Here is a 16,296-nt window from a genome sequence, read left to right on the forward strand (position 1 = left end):
TCTGTATGCTTATTTGGAAGAATCATTTGGCTTGGGGAGACTCAACAGGTAAGAAACGTGTTCAGAGGCTGGTGATAGCATTGCCTCAGAGTGACTGAGGACAGTTCTGCTTGGACATAAACAAACAGGTTGATATTCTAAACTATAGTAAACATTGTTCATACATTCTGAAAAAAAAGAACCAGAAAATGCACTGACCGGGGAAACATACAATCCGATGTAACAAAAAATTTGGCAGACTCAACTACTGACATCTACATAATGCAAAGCGTCACGCGGGTCGTTACGGCACGAGATTCCAACGCGCGTGGAGCTGGTGGTGCTTCGGCAGCCCGAGACGCATTTTGTTGTTTTCCTATTGCTTGGTTTAAGAGGGCGATGGGAAACCGAAACAAAATCGAGCTGGTGGGCAACGGCGGATGCCGCCGAAGCAAAACGTGATGCCCACATTGTGCCAGCTGCAGCAGGGAATGGCAGCGCGTTTGGGTTATCACATACTGCGATACGCTACCAATGGCACTACGCACCACATACTGTAAAACAGGTGAAGATGCTTATCGCAATAGGTTTGACAGCGATAGCTGTGAATGTGGCGTGCGATGACCCAGGCGGAGATTTGCTGGTACCAGAATAAAAAACTACGCACCGTCGTTTTCACGTTTAATGAATGGCTATGCACCATTCTCGATCGCGCGTGCATCGCGCCTTTACTTGTTCACATGGGATCTAGTGGCCGAAAAATGGGGAACGGGGATGCGTTTTGGCTATCACCTGTCAAAAGCATGCGCTACACTTCTGACAGCACCATGCGAACGGATACACTCAAGCAAAAGTACACCCTTTGGGTCGTATCTTGTCACACAACAATAATCTTCATCTGCCTTGTCTGCATTTCCTTTCTTTAATGCTGCGAGCTCGGTATTTCTAAGTCACGAACAGCATGCGCATTATCAGCATGACAGAGCTTTCTAAACAGGAAAGTAGTGAGCGCAGCGTCTTCAAGAGAGGAAACGCAAGCAAGGCAGATGACGATTATTGTTGTGTGGCAAATATACGCCCCAAAGGGTATACATTTGCCTAAGAGTGTAAGCAAAGATGCTTATCGTAATAGGATTGGCATTGATAGTTGTGACTGCCGCATCTGACAAACCCGGAGACCGAAATGAGAAACTGAGTGCGCGCCAGCGTTTTCACACGAGACAGGCGAGAAAGTATGGCGGTTAGCTGTTCTCGATCGCACGCGCCTCACGTATTTTTTTGTTCACATGGAATCTAGTTGCCAGAAAACATATCGTACCATCACAATTTGGCGATGTATTGAATGTTGGTGCCTAAAAAATAGTGTTTTCCGGAAATGTATGAACCGGTAAAAAATGAGTGTAGCCCTATTGGGTCTTTTTTTTTTTTCTTCTCGATTGTGAAAAGTTGGCACCGGGAAAACGAATGTAACGGGAACATATCAACGAAGTTCTACTGTATATAGATACCGTGCAACAGGGCAGTGACCCTGCCCTTGTGCTATTTGCTAGATGTACTCTGCATCAGAATTGCAGCGGGCCCGAGCAACACATGCCATGAAAAACGTTTACTTCAGAAACATCTGCACAAAAAATGCATAATGAATTGCTATAGCTGTAGATCGACAAAAGTATAGTGCTTGTCATTGCAATAATTCAGAAAGAATCCAAGGCGTCAGTGCTCATACTACTTCACAATTTATGTAGTCTTGCAAGCGCAGTCACAATTTTTGTCTTTACACAAGTTTTATATAGGCAGACAAAATGCTAATTCACTCAGTACTATTCAAATAACCTTCTTTAACCCTTTCTGGTTCAAATATTGTTTTTGGCATCATATCCATATCATATCACACATCATAACATTAGTATTGTGGTGCCTCCACACCTTTGCGTTTAAGAGCACAGTTGGGCAGTAATGCTACTGGCACTTATCATGGCTTACCTTTTATGCTCTTGGCACACCCCACATGTCAGCGTCGTAGTTTTAGTATGCATATAGCTTATTTTATGCTATTCACAACAAGCATTTTCAGTCCTCTATACAGCCATGTCACAAATACCCTTTGTTATTGACTGCGCCATTGACTACATCACACCATTTCTTGGCGCTCTTTGGTCATCATTGGTCCATGTGCCACAAAACCCCATACATCATCATCAATATTGTGCATCAGAAAATGAAGAAATTTATTGGGTAGTTTTTCATAATGTATTGAAACCTTCTTAAACGAACTCTTCATGTTAGTATCGCATTAGCTAGCAGCTTGTTGCATATGAAAGTCTTACATTTGCAGCTGTAAATTATGCTTGCAAATTATTTGAAGGCTGCTTGCATACTCAAAGTCATGTAGGCAGCTTTAGGCGGCACTAAACTTCAGAAATGCAGTGTATCAATGTGTGGACATTTCCGAAATTTAAGAACAGCTGAAGATTTGTGTGGTACCAAGTCTAGATTAATTATGTAACCAGAGTTGCTGGAACTGTGATTTCTCTCTAGTTTTCACTTTGGCTTTTCTCAGTCGGATATGCCTTGTGAGGATTGCTATTACAATAGGAATTACCGGACCAGAGAGCGTTAAGGATGCCTAGCGTTTTGTAATCCCTGCGACAGGAGTCATTGGGCCACAAAGGTCAAGGATGGCCAACGTCTTGTAATCGATACTATGTTTTCCCGGCAACTAGTTATACTAGGCGTAGCACCCTGGGTCACTTAATTTGACAGGCATGCGGGCAATACGCACTAGGACAGCATGAGAGCCCTCTCTTAGCACTGTATGCTTATCCATTTCTATGTGTCGCTGCTACTCTTCAGGGAGATGGAACTCGTATTGCCTGAATTGCACTCGAGAGTACTTATATATTAGGTTAGAACAACAAATGTTAGTTTCACATCAGTTGGTGCCTCGGAGTGGAATTTGCGAGCTTGCTGTGCAAAACTGAAATGCGCACCTGTAGACCAGAATATTTTGCTGTTGTGCTCGCGTTAATAGTGTGCTTAATCTTGAACCCTTGTCGCCATATGTTGGTGTGACCTGCGCAAGAAGTGCGGATTTGGCGACGGAGCGGTACCTGCTGCAGTGGCTTAGTGGCTACGGTATTGCAATGCTAAGCATGAGCTTGGTTAAAACATGCTGGCGGGCTAGTTGGTTAGAATCCATGGTAGAGTGTATAAGCGCGACTGAATGAGGACGTAGAAAGTCTGCAGAAAAAGTGCATAATGAATTGCTATAGCTGTAGATTAACACTAGTGCTATATGCGAACACTATATGCGAAGCGCTGTGTCTGTGTATCTATTTCTTCCTACGTCCTCGTTCAGTCGCGCTTATACACTCTACCATGGCTAAGCATGAGGTCATGGGATCAACTCCTGGGGCCGTATTCTGAGCAAAATCGGATGACGTAGCTCATCCATTTTTGCTAAAACAACCACTCAGTGCGCCTGACAGCAAGCTACCGCCAAGGCAATAGTATCACTCAAGTGGATCATTTCATAATACGGCCCCCGGCCAAAGTGGCCGCGTCTCGATGGGGGCGAATGCAAAATCACCTGTGTATCAGACACTGGTTGCATGTTAAAGAACCACTGGTGGTCAAAATTCATCCCGAGTTCCCTAAAATGGTGTGCCCCATAATCAAATCGTGGTGTTGGCATGTAAAAAACGATCTTTTTTTTTTATGACCACCAAGATGACCGAGATTAGTGGCAAGCATGTTAAAGACGCAGGGTCAGCAGGCCTAAGCCAATGACTGCGCTAAGCAGCTCACTACGTACCTGTTCACATGACCTAGCAACTCCAGTCGTATACAACCAAATGAATGTTTACGTAAGTAAAGCTCAAGTTTGCTCTTCACTTGAACGCCACCGAGCACTGTTTTCACTTTGTCTCTCTGCAAGTGGGCAAATTCATCCTAACCTTTATTTTCATATCCAAGGCATGATGTTACGTGCAGCTGCGATGCTACAAGTGTATGCCAATACCTAGGTCACAACTGCTTAGCACAGTAAAAGAGGTCGCATGCTATCACAGTTATCTGCTCTTCCAGTTCCCACAGTCCCTGGCAAAAGATGGCTGCCACCGCCAAGCGCTGCAAGTGCCAGTCTATATTCTGCAACAGTTTGAAAACACAGTGGCAAATACAATTCTGTCCAACTCGGGAACTTGCACCAACGTGCCAGCCGATTACGTTAGCTCACTTTCGTGACACTGCAGTGAAGCAGAACTCCCTGTGTCAGCATTCCTTGCAAAGTATGTTCTGTAATGTGGAAGCAGAGACAGAAGGTGCAATGTGGTGTTGTTGGCATAGGTTATACTGAATTCTAGTGTTGTCACTGTGCATAGTCTGAAAGAATGCATTTAATGACATCTAAACATTTTCTTATTGTGCTCTTACTGTACATCCTTTGATTTGGAAGGCCAAGGATCTCGCATCGTACCGCAGTCTTTAAAATATCATTTCAGATCGACAGTGAGCAAACAAGAGAAGCCTCAATGAGCAACCAACATTTCAGCAGGACTTGTCAAAGGCATAAGTTGGAATGTTCAGGCTCGTAAGAGATTCTGTGTGCAAAGTGTCATTTTCTAAGTGAGAGAGGGTGAAATGCCAACATGTCCTTGGACAACTGCACATGACATCAGAATCTGGCCCTCTCTCTAAAACTATGATAATTTTGGTTCTGCTTTCTTTATACAGCGGCCTTCCATATGTATCAACGCGTATGTATATTCCAATATCATCACAAATGTCTGTATGTATATAATTTTCAGGACTGTGCGAATATTTGAAAGCATCCCTTTTAATCTAAAACTTCAGAACTGGTATTTTGCAAAACTGTGACCACCAGCCTGATGAGGTTAAGCCTCTTGCAAGCCTTGCAGTCACTCCTTGCAGAACTTGTCAAGTTCATTAAAGAGGTCAGCACAGCTCAACCACTAGCTGCAGTCACACGACACCAAAGTGAACACAGCGACTCAAACTAAGTGTATGCACTTGTTTCACTACTTCTCCGAGCTTGGCGTGCCTTTTTTTTTAAGTCACACTCAAACTTGGGGAGCATATTTAGTGCAATACAATCGTGACTGTGCCTAGTCATGCAAGACACACACTTTCAGCTAAAGTTACCTAGCGAACACTAGCATATTTAAACAAGTAAAGGCAGATAGCACTGCAGAAGAGAACTATGTCAAACCGTAAACTGCTTTTCTTTGTGACAAAGCTAAGCAGAGCATGTAAGACAAGAACATAGAAAGACAAACATGGCACGACAGTCAGCATAGTTCATCTTTGCATCCTCTTAGAACTTAGTTCAATGTTGAATTGGTTTTGCCATGAATTATAAACTTGCCCAAGCATCCACCCTCACCTGCTTTTCTCGATTTATAGGCTGTTTTCTTGCCATCAGCAAGAAAATTTTTGAAGCAGGTTTTAAATGGTTCCATCAGAATCAATGGCTAGAGCAGCGATATTTACACCGGGACATAGAAAGCCGTTTAACATTGAGACACTTTCACAAATACAGTTGGACCTAGGTATGTTGGCAGCTCAGTTTCGCAGAGGCTTTCCTTTCAAGACGGAACGAGAACAGGGAACAATGACCCCTATGGCGAGGCAAACTATTTCCGGAGCAAGGGGCAATGACCTTCATGGCGGGGACAACGAAGTGACGAACGGTCAATACAGATACTATAAGAAATTGCCGGGTATAACAAAGTAAACGACTTGTTTCTAGCCAATATTAAGAAGTAACAGACGTATGCCTTTAATGAATACCTGATATAATGAAAGTGTTCTTGTGCCGGATGTGACTTCATTATAATGACATCTGCTTAGTACAATACTAAGCAATAGATGTTTTCATGCCCGCCTGGGTGTCACAAGCTCTTTGTACTACGAGTGCCAACAGCTTGCAACTTGTAAATGATGCACTCATGCATACGTTGCACACTTTCACAATTCACTGTACAGCCTGGTAATAAAGAAATTTCTGTGCACCAATTAACAAATGCAAAGTATCACAAGATATTAATGAGGACATTTTATTTACAGCTTCCAATAACACTTGCACACAAATGTATTGGAATATCACCAGAGTTGGACAGGCTCCAAATCAACCGGCAGCGTGGGAAAACTGGCTTGCTTTCCGTATCTTTTGCAGGTCTTGATTCTGGAAGATTGATAACATCAATGAAAACTATGACAAGCAGTATTTGTGACATGTTTTCAGTCAAATCCCGTCACTTTGTCACAAAAGCCTTTCCTGTGAAAGCAATAATGAATCTTTTCTTTTTAAAAGATCAAACAATGTTTGCCAAGTCAAACTACAGCATTCACAAATTGCTACTCACACCAGCCACAAAAAGCTGAGCCAACCATCGAGTAGCATGGAAAAAATAATCACTGGGCTTCATTGAAATCTTTAAGGTTGCCTTGACATTTGCACATGTGGCATGACATTTTTTTATTAAATATGCCAACAAATCAAGGCTGTTAGCAGAAAAAAAAGAAAGAAAAAAAAAGGCTACCATTAATGTGGTGCATGTCACGGACCCAGTAGTTGCACACTAGGGCACTTCGAAGTAGGCGATGCAAAATGGGGGACCAGTAAAAATGCGTGAATTAGTATCCGGATGCTCCAGCACCACTTTCCCTCAAACAGTGATGGCAGTCTCATACTTTCAGTGTCCCACATGTTCCCAACCCGAACACGCGCGCATCACGCAAAGTCAGTACACAATCCACCACCCATCATGGTTATCCCACATGGCGTGTGGCGGGGTGTGCACAGCAGCATTTCAGAGTCAAGCAAACGTCCTCTTATGCCATTGCCGGCGTAGCTGGCCACGCAAGTTCCCGACTCAGAACAGAATGGCTCCGAAGCCAAACGTTCGCTTCATGCTGTCCCAATAGTGGCGCTGCCAGCCATCTCGTGTACGGTCCGCCTCTCCCTGCGGGACTCCTTCCTGCGTCAGCGTCACCTCGGTGCAGTCAGACTTCTGCTCGATATCGATGGTCACGTCGGAGTAGTGACTCTGGGGCCAGCTGCCAAACCGCCACCGCATGCGGATCTTCTTGTCTGGGACCTGTGCAAAACACCAAAGTTGCTTTTTAGAGTGACAGCTCTTGGACAGCACAGATTCAGCTGGTTCCTACCGCGCTCCATCTTGGTTTGTAGTGATGCGAATACGTTTGAAGACTGGAGCAAAAGAATGTCTGCAAAAACCTAACGTTCAGCTGGTCCCAGAGCAACAGGTGGAACCGTGTGCCATGAATCCTGCCAGATCATGGTTGCACTCTCGGTGAACTGCACTCCAAGTTGGAGTGCTGCACCCTGAACGGACCATGCGAATGTGTTCCGAGCATTTTATTTCGACTAGCCAAATGACAACCTTCTCACTGGAGAGCTCTGAAGTGGTGAAAAGCTACCAGTCAGATGTACCACAAGATTCACCCACAACATATCGCTGTGTAGACTAGCAGAGGTGCACAGCGCAAAGAGTGAAGCTTTGGTGAGTGCACATAGCTTATATAGTTTGTTTAGTCTTCAGAGAGTGGAGTCTACATGTTTGGGGAAGCAAGACCTGAGTCTACATGTTTGGGGTTGTCTCAGATTTTATAACTTGCACAACTTCCATTAATTCTGCCATTTTTTCTTTTTTTTTTCATAGATAAAAGAGAAAAGTCAGGATATGTGTCACCCGTGTCTGCTCCATAGCGTTGCAGCAGTCACTGGCAGCAGTTTCACCATGCTTCTGGGTGAACTGCTTATGCCAGTCATAAAGCCCAAGCTTAAAGGGACCCTGAAACGATTTTGATGATTTTCTACAAACGTAGTGAGTCATTAGAGTAGGTCCTTCTGATCATTAATTGACACATCTAAGTGCTCCACATAAAGCGTGTAATTTATTATAAAGTTTTAAAAATGCACACTGCTGGGCGGAATTTTAAGCCGCCCCTACCCATATGACGGAAATCACCCATAGGACGTCAGTGGGGTACGCTATCTGATTGGCTAACCAGGGCGCGTGATGGATAATTTTTCCAACTTTATGGTAAACAAATGATGTTCGTAATAGTTGGAATGTTAGTTAATTTGTTTTTATAAAAGTAAACTAACATGAAGAATGCACAAGAACAATTTTTCAGTACACTTAAGCACTTCCGGCACACAGCAAGTGTCGTCTGCTTGTATTACAACGTGCTCCGTCTTTTACGAGCGCTCCACCCTCAGTGTCGGTCTGTCTTTTCTCAAGCGCTATGATTCGACTTTGTTGCGTTGTGGCCTGCAAACGTAGCAACTGGCAATATGTCAAGCTGCGACATTGTGCCCCTCTGCAAGCCAGTAGACGAGCAGACTGGCTGCAGCGCATCGGACTGCCGCTATCCGATCGGCGCCAGGATTTGCGCGATTGTGGCCATCACTTTACACTGGAAGATTAATAACGCAATAGCGTTTCGCGAGTCTGGTATTAGGGTAAACGCAAGTGCAAGGGGACAGGGCCTGGCCAGAACCACCTAGACTAGGTGTTCTGGCCTGGCCGTGTCCCCTTATGTGTCGTTTCAGGGGATGAACAGAAGCGCAAATGTGAATGGTCTGCACGGTGCAGCCACCTGGTGGCATAGAGCTCAACCACACCCACAGTAGCAGTAACAAAACGTATTCTTCTTTGCTGCTGGTGTAAATTTTTCGCAGGAGCGTAATCGTTAACGCATTGTTCTTGCAAATGTTTAAAATGGTTTGCACTTGGTTAGAGCAATATTAGCTCTTTCTTTGGCTGGTTAAGCTCTGCGCCAATGGGTGGCTGGACCGTGAAGACCGATCAGGCAGCTCACGTACGTCTACGCTGAAGTTCCTTCATCAGCTTGAGTTTATGCCTCCGCCGTTCTGTCGAAACGCTCAGCTAGTGCACGATTGCCAGAATAGCAGACACGTTCGGCGCTACGAGAGAATGCTCGCAACGCACGCTGCTTCGATAGCTCTCGCTTGGGGTCGATGGCCAAGCGGCTAGCGGAGAGGTTTCGCATGGGCTCCAAAACAACCGGAAGTGGACGATGTGACGTCGCATCATGATGCAGAACCAGTGAAGGCGGAGCTTAGCCTCGATCGCTCGGCGAACGAGTTGAGGAGGGAAAGCATGGCTAGGGAGGAGGGTAAAATTCTAATTGCTTGTAGCTCCATTAATATGTAATGCTTCACTTAAATTGTGATGTGAATGTTCTATACTTAAGCTGTACCTTACGCGTCTACAAAATTTGTCCAAATCGTTTCAGGGGCCTTTTAAGGTCACAGTTGTGGAATATGCTCATATTACCATGTCATAAGGTGCACATGCACAGCTAGAACTGCAAGTTAATGAGCATTGTATGACATCAAAATTTCCTTTTTATATGCTGCGCTTTTTGAAACTGATATTTAATAGAAACAGGCATTCAACCAATATATAAGCAAATACATTAAGACAAGTGCAAACACAGTTCGCACTTGTGTCTGTGTCGTGCATGCTTTTTTTTTGTCCCCTGGTTTTCTGCACAAAAACCCACCATTTCGTTTGACTTTTCAGCCGTTTTCGTGGTGTACACAAGCATAAAACTTTGCAGACACAACTGTCACCACACAATCTACATGCTGTGCTCATACATTGTCAATGCCCAAACCTATGATGTTCAGAAAAAAGAACACCCACTAGCTCGAGGAAGGTTCCGCTGACGTTGCCTCCAAATAGTTCGAATCTTCCTCCTTTCTGCACTTCCAAGACACATGGACTCTGGCTGAAAGCCTGCACCATCTGCGTAGCCACAGAGAAAAAAAGAAAGAGACCATGTGCTGTAAATATATGCGTATATTACACAACTTCGAAAATATACATATTTTCAATGTTGTAGGAACCCTATCACATGCTTCTTGCCATGTAAAAAGATGAAGGTTAGAAAAACTTGTATTTAATTTCAACACTTTAGTAGGTCTCGAAACGCCAAATGTCGTGCCATCAACACTATTGTGACATGACACAAAGCGAAATTTGCTGACATAGTGTAGCAATAAAAATTCTAATTGTTGTCAGGTTTAACACCCCAAAACTGCACATTGGCTTGTGAGGGACGTTGTATGGAGGGCTCCGGATTAATTTTAAACACTTGGGGTTCTTTAATGTGCACTTAAATTTAAGTATACAAGGCGTCCTTGCATTCCGCCCCCATCGAAATTCATTTTCCGTGGTGGGGAATCAAACTAGCGATCTGCACAATGCCCAAAAGCCACACAATGCCATAGCTTCCGAGCAATAAGGCCACACTCATATTCATACTGATCATGCAACACCGAAAAAGCTGTGCAACTGGTTTGGTCATAGATGCCTCACACGGGGCATTTCGCATTGCAGTTGTATGAGACAACGCTTTCCATGGAATAAGTGCTACACATATTACAATTACAACTTGTGAACGCTAGGTCACATCAAATCGCATGCTATTTGGGCACGTCTGTGCAGCCCGTATGCAACACACTATGTCTGGTCGCAAGTAAAAGCAATGTGCTGTGGCCACTGGCCGCAGGAAATCTGTCACTCAGCTTGTTCCATTATAAAAAAAAAGCTCGGAATTTTGACCCCCTAGGATTCTTTCACGTAAACCCAATGCACAACACACGAGCATTCTTGCATTCTGCCCCCACTGAAATGCGACTGCTACAGCCAGGATCGAACCGGCAACCTCGAGCTTAGCAGCGCCACCACGCCACAGCAACTGAGCTACCATAGTGAGCATTCAGTAAAAAAAAAAAAAAAAAAAAAAAAACCACAAAAAAGACCAAGTCACACTTATGCCATTATTGCAAATGGGTTCGTCTTGGTGCGAGCAAAAGGAACTTGGCCCTAGCACATTTACCTCCTTGACAGTCAGGGCTCGGTAAACCTCTTCAGCTGTGCACTTGAAACTCTCCACCTGCATGATGCTAGTGGTGTCCACTTTGACGAGGCTGGGTGCCTTGTCACCGGATGAGCCATTTAGTGGCTGTAAAGAGAGGATACCGTGCCATCGCTGTCATCACACAGGACCAACATGTTGGCTTGCCAGTTGCGGGTCAGCTAAGCCAAGCCCTTCGTTAAAATACACATGCACATTCAGACTATGCCTTTTCAAGTTGTAACTGCTGAGTATTCAACATTTTTGCTACCAGAATGCATATTAAGAGTTGCCAGTGAAGAAATATGTGCTTCGGTTACACCTACGCGCACTTTATCTTTCGTTACAGCAGTAGAATACTCATTAAAATAAAGCATGGCCAACAAAATTTTCCACCTATTTAATTTATATCCTATAATTGGCTGCATCTATGTAAAGTATATTAAGTGTCAGCTGTACTCGAAAAATATGCTTAAACAGACCAGAAAAGTCTGTGCATATTTACATATAACTATTCAATCTAGCCGGACATGCCATTGTAAAGAGCTTCATTCGCTGAATGTAAGCCGTAGCACATCTTAGCTCCTGCAGATCATCTAATCTCACTCTCCACTAACACTTCCGATTAACACCTCGATCAGACAAACAGCCTTTCCTTGGATCACAAATAGTAGATTAGAATGCCATAGTAGGAGGATGATGCACACCATCACAAATGCATCAATTTTCCAAAAGGGCATCTCATCTCAAATGGATGAGATGAGATATATAGGCATAACATTGTAGTGACAGGGTAACAGCAGCTGATGCAGAACCTGTGTAATAGTGAACCTTTCCATCTAGTTTCGTGGCGCCATGCAAGACCGTTGGGCTCATGACTGAGCTCCTGGGTTCAAATTGCTTCCTTAGAAAAAATAAATAAATTGAATGTTGCTGCACTATTATCTTCCTCATCTAATTTCTGCAGTACTTCTTCTTTTGTCATGCAGTGGAATAAAAAGGGACCCCCTTATTTTAGCAACCATAGGGTGAGGGGGCTGTGATAATAGTGTATGGACTATTATGATAGTCCACCCTCAGTAATGAGTGCTATCTCAAATACAGTTTTAGTATACAGAGTTCAGAGCCAGTTTTTAGGAAGAGGAAAGGGGGAGAAAATGGAACACACCGTCCTGTACAGACTGTTCGAAGGCAACCTTAACTTATGCTGTGCCCTCTGGTATGCATGAAACAATCAATGAAACCCGAAAAATGTAGAAGCCGTGCCAAGTACGCAGAAATAGAGAACTGCTGCAGAGACACTACACCTGAAGCACTGTAATATATCACACAAGAGAGCAGTGCCATAAATGCATGCATCATTCTTGCCACCTCCTCTGCGTCCTCAATGCAACCTTATTACATATGCAATCCAGCTTGCCCCGACACAAGCACTAAACATGAAATAGCACTTCTCAGGCAAAATTACGTACCGTTTGCTTATAGTTAACCGCAGTCTTGCCTGTGGACTTGACCTGGTTGATGGAATCACTTCTTGTAGGAAGAATCATTCCTTGCGAGAATTCTGTACAAATAGAAACAGAGGGCCTACCTGAACAAAGCTGCAGGTATGCAATATGAATGCCTTCATCATGATCTATTTGCAAGGCTATTAGAGGGCATGCAAGATTGCATGAGCCAAATCACAACCAGGCATTGCTGCTTGAAAACAAAAACAACAATATATTGAGATGCATACAACATACCTTGCTTAAGTGCTGCAATGTAGGTTTCTAGCCTTTCTCTGATTATTTGGGTACCCTTCGATCTCATCAACTCCTTTAGTGCTTCAGCCTTGTCACCTTTAGACGAGACAGTCACTGTCACCTGAAAGAACAACAACTCAGTATTGCACCCTCTTTCTTATTCTTCGTCTATAAAAAGGCTTCATCAATTGCATTTTTTTTTCAGATTGAGTAAGCCTGAGCCAACACCAAAGTCTAGATGCATTTGAAGTCAAATCTTGGTGTAACAAAGTTGCATTTGACACAAGAATACCTTAGTTATATCCTATGCTTGTTATAGGCATACATGTGTTACATGCTAATATTGGTGAGAAACACTTCAGACTTACTTCGTTATATTCAATAATCAATTATGCTGATGTTCAACTGTATAGCATGCTATGGGATATAACTACCGTTTTTCAAACACTTGCACAGCACAGCTTGGTTTACAAAGTAGGATGAAAAAGAAGAAAAAGCAACTGTGCCAATTACACAAATAGGTAAACAAATCTTCCCACCCACAATGTACAGCTATTTGTGAAGTCATCGGCCAACTTCAATAACAAAGACACTGACTTCAATTTGCAAGGGCACTTACATTCTAGCAAATCTGTTCACAGTCTAAGAACATCGTTAAGCAATAACATTTAAACACCTGAGGAAAAGACAAGGTACACTAAGTCATAGCAATGACCTGCGTAACCTTGCATGAGCTTTTTTATTACAACTTATTTCAAGCGAATCGGTTCAGCAATCGTTTATCGAGACCATATGAACAGTGTAATCGAAGTTGGCCCCACGCTAATGCTTCCTCTTAAACTAGAGACGAATACATTGACAGTACTTCTAAGACCGCCAATAAGGGCTCTTGGTAGGAACAGCACAAATTTGCAATATACACGGAATGAAAAGACACACAACTTGCACTGTCAACCTTAGCCAAACGACTACAATCAACAGTGCAAGTGTGTTTCTAAGCTCCATTGTAAATTCACAGTTAACATGATGGATCCATGCCAACTTGTTCAAGTGTCATGCAGCAGATAGTTGAGCACATTTGTTTCAATTAAGATACATGTTATAGCAAGCCACTAAAAGGTCATAGGAGCCACTCGCTGAGGTTGTTCATAGCTTGATTTACCACACATGAGCAGTCTAGTAATTCGAAGAATGAACTGAAGCATGAATTGCTGAGCGTACACTGATTTAGGTTAACTGTTTGTATGCCTGTGTTTTAAACAAGCCAAGACAGACAGTGAAAGCTACTTACATCCACATCGCTTGGGTCATGCTCTTCACTCAAGTTTGGTATCTCCACCTTCCCCTCAACGGGCTCATCACTGTCATCTGGCTCACCCTGCCACTTAAGTTCAATGACCCACTCGTAGAAGAAGATGAGCTTTGCCTTCCGGTTGTTGGCGACAGCTTCACCTTCGCATTTGGGCATTTCCACGATCTTGCAGGTCCCTAGGTTCAGGATATGCACAAGCATATACTCAGCAAGTTAAATATGAAGCAATTCAGTGGATAGCACACTACATGGTGAAGCATAAAGTTGGACTGAAGGTACACAAGAGTAAAACTATGATGGCTTTTTGAATGCACAAAAAATGTAAGTGGCAATTCAGTTTTGCAGAAGAAACATTCTCTACCGCCAGTATTTCTGATTGAAGGCATTCATCTGCCCACCATGACAGAGCCTGCTCCACTTCAACTGAGGTCCTTTTAAAATTTTAGGTTTCTCTCCAAAATCAGTGTGTAACAAATATATCCTTATGACAAATATTGAATACAACGAAGGCATGTTCATGTCGGTTACAGCTTTGTCATGTAAGGTTCAAATTACTGATATTTTTTGCTAAACTATTACTGACTGACACAGTGGAAGTCGAAGATGCATCCCGATTTGATGTTCATGTTGAAGCCTGTGAACTTCACAGCAATGCCAACGAGAATCGATCTAGAAGGCACCGCTAAAGAAAGTCTGGGCAGCACAAGGACTGAAATTCAACACAGTGTATGCTCCCTATTGCTCAGAAGTTAGTAAAGATACAGCAGATGTGTACGAATTCTGCACTAGTCTACTTCTGTTGTGTTAACTGGTGTGTCTATAGTTCCCTGTGCTTTTTCTGGAACATCAAAGAGCGACTCCACAATCCCGCTATAGAACAACCAATCATCCGAATCGATATCGTCGGCGAGGATGCTTACGACAAGCTGTCATGTGGTTTTGGATCGGCGTCAGTCACTACACTACATCTGAGCTTTAATAAGTGGCCTTTCGCGCTAGGAATTCCCCGATAAGTTTGCAGGCGCAACGTAAATCATACAGTAACACATACATCGACTCAAGTTCAGTAATATACTGGTTGAACATCTTGAAGGGGCAGCGCAAAAAGACGATGACAGAAGGCAGGAACACACAGGACAGCGCTGACCTGTGTGTTCCTGCCTTCTGTCATCGTCTTCTTGCGCTGCCCCTTCAAGATGTTCAACCAGTACCAACTCGCCCAAATGTCGATCCTTCTACAGTATACTGTTCCTGAACAACACACCAAACACATTACTTCCTTCTCCCCTACATACACACTATAAAAGGCCCCCATAACTGCAACCATAAACGCACGTGTTTAAAAACAAACGGGGAAGAGCAGTGTCAAAGCTGAAATGTCGACAATACGAACCATAAACACTGTGCCAACGAACAAGCGCAATATTAGACTACTCAGAAAAAATTCGTCGACTCTGAAACAGCACTAACAAGAAACTAGGCGTTTGAAACAAACTAAATATCCGAGATCAGCGGGAAAACTTACCTCTGGAGTCGCTCACTTCAATGTTGGTAAGGAGCTCGTTGAGTTTGTCCTTGGACCAATACGAGGCATTCTTCTCGGTCCTAAAGTAATGGGGAAAACGGCGGTGTCGATCACTTGCCCATTCATTCAGCGTTGTAAACGGAACGCGTCTGTACCGTGTGCAGCTAGACGTTGGAGCCAATTCTGCCTTAAGCTTGTGTGCGTTAGGCAAGTTATGGTGATAGAATTTTGCGCCAAGGACCAGCACAGCGCGGCAAATTCTGCGTGGGAAGCTTACCAGTGCCAGTTGTTCACGTTGGTAGCGTCGGGCCGTTCTTCGACGATCCATCGCGGGTCACCTTCGCCCCACTTGGCCATGTTTTCCCAGTGGTACCGGCGGCACACGGTAGCGTCGACGAGGAAGCTTTGACTACTCGGTGAACCAACCTTCGCTTCACCAAAAGACGCGCAAGGCTATGTGCGACGGCGTGCACTGGCGGCTTGGTCCCGTTACCAAGGCGTGAGAGTCTAGAAAATTCGCGATATTGCTCGGCGCTCGCTTTCTAGCGGAAGACATGCAGCGCCACGGCGGTTGCTTTCGTCGTTTCCGTGACAACAGCCACGCCGCGAAAACGTAATGCTTGTGGCATCAAGGCTAGAGCAGGCTAGAGTAGCCAAGGCCATCTATGATCTAGGTCATTCTCAGATTTTTAAAATTGACACACTTTGAAGCACAAAAATTAAGTAATTATTATATAATTTGTGTCTGTAAAATGTTTTGTGGAATACTTTAACACAATTTCTTTTGCCGATTGACG

General features: G+C 43.8%; 1 protein-coding gene across 1 annotated transcript; it reads right to left on the reverse strand.

Annotated features, from left to right (window-relative positions):
* Positions 1 to 6,459: 6,459 nt before the first annotated feature.
* On the reverse strand, positions 6,460 to 16,092 carry LOC135904371 (activator of 90 kDa heat shock protein ATPase homolog 1). Its single transcript, XM_065435058.1, has 8 exons — positions 15,777 to 16,092; positions 15,500 to 15,579; positions 13,954 to 14,150; positions 12,663 to 12,783; positions 12,390 to 12,481; positions 10,900 to 11,025; positions 9,702 to 9,803; positions 6,460 to 7,100 (listed from the first exon to the last, which is right to left on the reverse strand). The coding sequence occupies exons 1-8, from the start codon at positions 15,854 to 15,856 to the stop codon at positions 6,876 to 6,878; spliced, it is 1,023 nt and encodes a 340-aa protein (XP_065291130.1). The 5' UTR covers positions 15,857 to 16,092; the 3' UTR covers positions 6,460 to 6,875.
* Between the last annotated feature and the right edge of the window lie 204 nt (positions 16,093 to 16,296).

This window comes from Dermacentor albipictus, chromosome 7 (assembly GCF_038994185.2).
Source record: "Dermacentor albipictus isolate Rhodes 1998 colony chromosome 7, USDA_Dalb.pri_finalv2, whole genome shotgun sequence".
NCBI classification, from domain to species: Eukaryota; Metazoa; Arthropoda; class Arachnida; order Ixodida; family Ixodidae; genus Dermacentor; species Dermacentor albipictus.

Excerpts from the sequence above, each read along its gene's own strand:
- LOC135904371 (XM_065435058.1), bottom strand. The coding sequence starts at position 15,856 with ATGGCCAAGTGGGGCGAAGGTGACCCGCGATGGATCGTCGAAGAACGG. Across the intron at positions 14,151-15,499 it reads TGAAGTGAGCGACTCCAGAG|GGACCTGCAAGATCGTGGAA; the intron begins GTAAGTTTTCCC and ends TCCTGAACCTAG. Across the intron at positions 12,784-13,953 it reads ATGACCCAAGCGATGTGGAT|GTGACAGTGACTGTCTCGTC; the intron begins GTAAGTAGCTTT and ends TTGTTCTTTCAG.